At 38.3% G+C, this 7,309-nt stretch overlaps 1 protein-coding gene across 4 annotated transcripts in view; it reads left to right on the top strand.

Moving 5' to 3' along the window:
- The window catches only part of HFM1 (HFM1, ATP dependent DNA helicase homolog), a 74,218-nt gene that overhangs the window by 40,235 nt on the left and 26,674 nt on the right, over positions 1-7,309 (top strand). For all 4 annotated transcript variants that reach the window (XM_025201903.1, XM_025201904.1, XM_025201902.1 and 1 more), the window contains 6 exons: positions 1,102-1,182; positions 1,676-1,767; positions 2,637-2,743; positions 2,837-2,884; positions 3,121-3,218; positions 3,299-3,430. In XM_025201903.1, the coding sequence (XP_025057688.1) occupies positions 1,102-1,182; positions 1,676-1,767; positions 2,637-2,743; positions 2,837-2,884; positions 3,121-3,218; positions 3,299-3,430 (558 nt within the window). The remainder of the gene's footprint in view (positions 1-1,101; positions 1,183-1,675; positions 1,768-2,636; positions 2,744-2,836; positions 2,885-3,120; positions 3,219-3,298; positions 3,431-7,309) is intronic.

Below are 7,309 nucleotides of genomic sequence, written 5' to 3'. Positions count from 1 at the left end.
GGGCCAATACCCCCCCACCCCCCCCCCCCCTCTGGGTACGACCCTCTAGCCAATTTGCCACCCACCGGACTGTGTAATCATCCAAGTCACAGCCTCGTAACTTGTTCACCAGTATGGGGTGGGATACCGTATTGAAGGCCTTCCTGAAGTCTAAGTAGACAATGTCAACCCCTACTCCTGCGTCCAGGTGTTTTGTAACCTGGTCATAAAAAGAGACTAGATTAGTCAGGCATGATCTACCTGCTACAAACCCGTGCTGGTTTCTCCTCAGCATAATTTTTCCTGCTGGGCTCTCGCATATATGATCAGAAGTGGGGAGGGGGCGGAGATGGAGCGCCCCCACCTACCACTCTGCACCGCTGCCATCTCCCAGGAGCAGGGTGGTGGGGGACCTTGCCCTGCCATCCCCTCGGCCAGCACCCCGTGCCGCCACTGCCTGCTCTGGCCACTCAGTTGCCGCCTCCTGTCTGGAACACTCTTGGAGCACTCTGATTGGTTTTTTCAGACAACCAGAGTGCGAATAAAGTGTTATGGACAGACAGACTAAGGCTATTAGAATATTTATGCTAAGGCTTGAGCCTTCCTTAGTGATATGACAAGAAGTGTTTTCATTGAGTTCACCATTGGGAGGGGTATCCGTTTAGGATAGAGGCACTTACATTTCTGGCCCTGTGGGCTGGATGAATGGTGATGGGCTGGTACACAGGCCTGATCCAAGATGAGGTTGGTCTGCAGGTGCAAGCCGTCTTCCTATGCACCAGCCCCACCTCTCACCGGTGTGTTCTATGGCCATGTCATCCAGCCCCCAGGGCCCTCCATGGGTCCAGAAATTTGGCAGCAGGGGAGCAGCAATTAATGCTTCCAAGCCACCAAATTTCTGGATTTGTGGGGAGACCCACAGGACAGATGGCATGGCCTTGCAGGCTGCATCTGGCTGATGGACCAGAGGTTGATCACCACTGCTTTAGGAGATCAGCTGAGTTTAGAACAGTTGCTTTGGTTGTACATAGTTGCAAGTTAAAGCATAAACTTTTGCTTGGTACGTAGAAAAATATAGTGATTTTTTATGTATTAAATATGTATTTTTTAAACTGTGGACAGAATTGAGTTTGAAGAATGTGAATGATCTAGCTTCTCATGACTTGATCAAGATGGATGAAAAACTGAATTTCAGACCAACAGGTAACCTTTATTTTTTGAAGTAATTTTGACTAAGGGCTATTGAGTCAATATTGAAAAATCTTTTTTTTACCTTATAAGATTTTAAAAATATATATTAGATGTTGCAGTTCTCATAAGAAATTCTTATAGATGCAGCAGTTAGATAATGAGAAGAAAATCATATATTTGTACTTGGGAACACCTTTGTGTATCTCCATTGGAAGTAGGACATATAGCTGAGGGCAGGATCTGGCCCAGAATGAATATATTTTTTAGATGAAGTTTATTGATCAAATGAAAGAAGTTTTATTTTCCCCATGTGAAAACCTGTGTAAATCCCTTGCACTGATGTCACTGGAAATTTGGTTGCAGATCAAGAGAAAGTATATCTGTCACTAAGACCCTACCATAAGAAAATTTAAAAAATGCAGTTCTGTTGCTTAAAAGGCAGGAACACTGTATCTCATTAAAAAAAACAAATGAGCTAAAAAAATCTAATATCTTTCTTCTACAGAAAATGGAAGACTAATGGCTTGGTACTATATTGCATTTGATACAGTGAAACAGTTTTCTACAATTAAAGGAACAGAGACTTTATCCGAACTGGTAATTTAATGTTTCTGTGAAAGTTTGTGTGTGTCCAGTTTAAAACAGAATTAAATATACGGTTCATTTGGTTTTCTAGTTACTCCAAGTTCAGTTTTTTTCTGATGTGTAAGTTTCATAAAGTGTATCAAAATGAATCACAATATTAAAGTTTTTGTGTGTGTTATCCTCTGAGATCTTTCAATTCTTATTGTTTTCTTCCATCAATAATGTTGCATTATTTCATCTAATCTCTGGATGCAAGTTGCTGAATTGATTTTGATTCCTATACATTTCCCTGTCTTCTATTATTTTTACTAGTAAGAAAAATTGCATGAAAATAAGATTTATTTTAAAGAAAACATCTACTTTATTTGTTTCTGATCTCTGTTATTAACCTCTCTTTATTTTATTGCCATTGTTTGTTCTAAAGTTTATAAAGTCACAAAGGAGTTTCTGATTTCAAGTGAAGAATAAGCATGTACAAATTATTTGTTAAGTAAAGTTCCTGTTTTCACACAGCTATCTTCACTACTAAAATGAGGAAAGCAAGTAATGGAAATATGTGAGGCACGCAACAAAAATTGTTACTATGTAGATTACATTTCATAAAGTGTCAACAGCTTGATAAATCTTAGATAAACCCAAACGGAATAATTGTCTTTCAACAGTTAAAGCAATATTTTCACTTTGCATGTCACTTAATGCCTGAGTATAAAAACCAAAAAAATGACGACTACAATCAGCAAGGACTGTTTGATGATCTTTTAATTGTAATAGTACAAGGGCAAATGGAAATAATTTAATAGTGCTAAAAGAAATTGGAAGAAATAATGGGGGGAAAGGGGAAAGCGATAATGAACTAATAAAAACAATTACAATTGTTTCAGGTCACAAAGATATCTAGCTGCACTGAATTTTCAGATATCAAGTTAAGAACAAGTGAAAAGAAAATACTGAATGCTTTGAATAAGGACAAGAACAGGATAACTATCAGGTCCTCAAACTAAGTGTATTAGTGTTAAAAAAAGTTTTTTGGGGTTTTTTTTTATTATTCTTTGTTATTCATTTTAACTATTTTCATGTACAGGTTTCCAAAGGAAGGGAAGATAAAAACAACAGAAATGAAAGTAAACTGGTAAAAATGTAATTGTGTTACATCTCATTGTCTTGAAAGCAAATGTTCTGATCCTGCAGGCATTTAAATCATTGGTAAAACCGTTAACTTCATATGTGCAAGATCAGACCCTATATAAAATATTATTGCTTTTATCTTGAACTGGACTTCATTTTTTCATTGGAATCATTGGCTGTTATTATATTATCTTTTATTTATTAAGATTAAATGTATATTAATACATTTTTCTTTTTCAGTCTTATTCAGGCTCAGCTAGGATGCATTCCTATTCAAGACTTTACTTTGACGCAAGATATAGGCAAAATTTTCAGAAATGGCATAAGAGTTACTAAATGTATGGTAAAATGTATTTCCTTTTTTAGTATATTTAATAGTATGTTGTATTATATTTTATTAATATTTTTTTCTTTATAGGGTTGTCTGACTTTCTGGCATCACAGAGAAACAGCTTTTCTGCACTATTAAACTCCTTAATTTTAGCTAAGTGTTTCAGATGCAAACTGTGGGAAAACTCACTGCATGTTTCCAAACAGCTGGAAAAAATTGGTAGGTCGCTAGGGCCGCTAGTGTGTAAAAGGTGATACTAACTTCACTGTAAACTTTAGAATGTCTGTTTTGAGAACTAAGTAAGTCTTCCAGCTTTTCATTTGCTAAAATCATGGTTTCTTTGCAACAGTATAAAGACATTTGACAATTAGCTGAATCTATTCAGAATCAGTAAATTCTTATGGATTATTAACCAGGAGCTGCCTGGTACCTTGAGGTATGTAGAAAAAATTGTCTTGAAACAAGAATCAAAATATGTGGCATCAATACTCAGTGAACATTTCTCAGAAACTATTCCATGTAAGGTTCAGGTACTGTAGTTTTAAAATTCAATTTTACCTAACTCTACTCTTGGCAAAAACATAAGATTAGACCTTTAAAATATTGGTAACCTATGCAAGAAGAGACTTTAGTAAAAATCCAACTTCTACTGCTTTATTAATGACAAAAGATCCTGCCCTATTAGCTTAATGTTTTGCTCAGCAGTATACTTTTTTTTTCATTAGAAATCTATACATTTGGGCCAGTTTCTTGGATAACATATTTATGATGGGTATCTGAGACAGGTTTTAAGCTATTATTAGATAGATAAAAAACTTAAGAAATAAGCTGCAGAGGAAATACAGAACAAGTACTGCCATTTATTTAGCCTTTCTGACTGTATTTGTAGCTGATCTCTGGTTCTTTATGAGAGATAAGAAGTGCAACAGTGAATAGTGGCTTGTAGAAGTGTATCCCTTAACACCTCATCTGTTAAGTCCCTTGCATTCCCTAACAGCACAATATTTAATAAGCATAGTGCTATAATTTAATATTTAAAATGTTTTAAAAATTGTTAGATATCTTATATTGAATTCAATAAGCTTCAGTCAAATCCATGCATTTTCTATGTTTGATTTTGAGCCCATTGCCTAGAATTGCAGTCCTTGGACTTCCATCACATGCAAATACAGACTTGAAGTGATCACAGATCTGGTATTTTGACATGTCAGTCTAAAAAGTTGCTAAATTCTGCTGAGGTGGTCAGGTCTCCCAAGGAAAAATAAAAACATTTAAATTTGATTCTCACATATGGAAGATCATTCATATGGTGTGATAGCTTTTTTGCTCTGATACGCTTCTGTCAGCTTCTATGCTTCTTTATCATTTAATTCATATCAGTACAGAAGGTGGGGCAGGGTGGCCACTTAGGGTGCCTAGAGAAGTGCAGGACGCCTGCTCCTATGCACTGTAATTACAGTGCCTTGGAGCAGACTCAGTTACTTGAGTCTGCTGGAGCATACTAATTAGCACGCTCCAGCAGCCTCAACGCCTTATGTATTCAGTGTCCCTGAATTTCAGAATGGTGTCAGGGGTGCTGTAACTAAAGCTTGTTGAAAGAGCTTTAGTTAAATTCCCCCACTGCTGTTTTGAAACTCGGGGCACTGAATACACAAGATGCTGCAAGCACTTTAATTAGAGCGGCTCCTGAGAGCTGGTCTAATTAAAGTGCCTCCCAGGGCATATAAAGATGCCCTGATAGACTAATTTGCTCAGGAAGACGCCACTCTGCCCTATCTTCTGCCTACGTCAGACTAAAACAGCTAACTACCTCTCTCTGTTCATATCACTGTTTATTTGTGTTGAAGAATGCAACTTGTGCTCTCTCTCTTTTTTTTTAAAGACAGTAATTCTAAGTAACTTTGGGTGTAGGTCTTGATGTTCAGTTTACTAAAAGGGGCCTTTACAATCCATTAGCATTATAAATGATAGGAGCTTTGCAGTGTAACTTTACAGGAGCCTTTATTCAAATGAGTATCTGTTCCACATTCTTTCCAGAAATTTCCCTCTAACTAAAGCAGTGTTTATTTACATACATTTCACCGTACTCCCAGCGTCTCTGAAAATTCATTTTTATTCAGGGGATATACATATAAGAAGTGCTTGTTTGCCTATCATTTTCTTATAGCTTCTTAAAGCTTTCTATGATATTTTATTCTGAGCTGTTTCAGTCCTCTTGTTCTGTATTTTTAATAAGGGCTCACAGTGCTTTTCTTGTGTTCATGTATACTTTTACTGGTTATTTGGGTCATCTATCTGGGTGGCATCAAGCAGAGCATATGCTCTTAACAGCATGTCTGAAGTTACTAGATGATGTCCTGGAAGGAACTACAGGGTCATATTATTCTTTTGTACTTCAGAAGTAACCATGCATTCTCCATGTCACATCTCTAAGTCCTTTCTTTTATATTGCATTCAGTGAATAAAGGTCAGCTTCCGCTTTTCAGCTACAGCCCTACTAAAAATCATGATATCTTGTACTGCCTCATAAAAGGCCAATATAGTTTGCTCTTTTAATTTGCTCTTGCATTTTTTCTGCTGCTCTCATAATTCTTGCTGCAGATATTACAGGACACCATCTATTTATGCCTCTAAAGCAGTATAACTTTCAGGCTCCTTTGAAGTATGTGAGGATGGTTTGATCTGTTTCAGTGGGTCAAGCAGTTGTCAAACTGGTGCTGGTGTCAGTACATCCTTCAGATTCTTGTATTCTTTTATGCTGTAGCAGCAAAGCTCATTCTGTAACTTCGTGAAGTTTGGTGAGTTTAAGTTACATAGGTATGAATTTACTGATGCAGTTCAATCTGATTTGCAGCCTCTGAATTTTCTTTTATTTCCATCTATGTATGTTGCTGTTTGAATTTTAGAAACATTAAGCTGGATGGCCAGTTTCTCTCCTAAGGGGGTTATTTATTCATTTACTTTGATTGACATTTGGCTTTGTTCATTTTGGCTAGGTGTACAACCAGTCAAAAAGCCCAAGGGTGAATCGATTCAGTTTTTGCAGGTTAGTCTAAGATGCACAGATTAAATTGAAACAGAAGTGAACAGACATTTACCTTTTACTGCGGTGGCTCAGGTACTAGAGCATGGCTCTCTGGCTGTGTTCACTTCCTTTTCTGCTGCCCCTGAGGTCTCTGGGATCTGTAGTCCAGAATTACAGCAGCAGGACTCTGCAGGGTTGCTCATCACATCCTCTTCCTGTTTCCAGGTGCCTCTGGGATTTGTAGTCCACAGTTGCAGCCAGCAGTAAGTTTGAGCAGAGGAAGGGGTGTTTAGCCCCCCTCCCTGGCCCCAGACCCCAACCAGGGTTTGCCTGGGGGGGGGGTAATTCCCCTCCTCTCCCCCCTGCAGACTGGGCTGCATCCCCAGCAAGGCTCCCCACCCCCAGTCAGCTAGCTCTTACTGCTCCAGCTAGGGACCAGGGGGGTGGGGCCAGCCCTGCTCTCTGAAGCAGATAGCCCAGCCCAGGGTTGCAGACCATGCTGGCATGCCAGGGGATTATGATTTAACTTGAACCAGGAAGGGGTCTGGGACAAGTTTCATAAACTGGTTTGACCCAAATCAGTTAAGTCTAATACTAGATTCAAACAGGTTTATCTTAAACCAGTTTCAGCCATTTTTAAACTGGTTTATGTGCACTAAGCTTCTGTTCTGTTACAGATTTAAACCAGTTTCTGATCATTTAAACTGGTTTATGCGTAACTTTTGTCCCTAGCCTTTAAGGCGGTGTCTTGTCCAATCACTGACCAAAATTGCCTCTGATGTTCAGTAGAGATGCTGCCTCTTGTTGTCATACCAGATGTTGGATTTCTCTTCTTTTGTTCTGACAGGGAGGATGATAAGCAGTCACTATCCAGGATTTATTTTCCTTCCGTATTCAGTTTCTCTTGACCAGAGAGAGAAAGCTAAAGAAAAAGGAAGAAAACTCATGCATTCAGCTGTCTCTCCTGCAAAATTACTGTTTCCTTCCTTCACTGACAGAAAATCATCTTCCATTTCAATAGAGCAAGGCATTAGTTAAACAATTTTAGGCACTGGGACAAGTAGAGCTAAATA

This window comes from Alligator sinensis, unplaced genomic scaffold, assembly GCF_000455745.1.
Source record: "Alligator sinensis unplaced genomic scaffold, ASM45574v1 scaffold199_1, whole genome shotgun sequence".
NCBI classification, from domain to species: Eukaryota; Metazoa; Chordata; order Crocodylia; family Alligatoridae; genus Alligator; species Alligator sinensis.
This window is presented reverse-complemented; position numbering and strand designations above follow the sequence as displayed.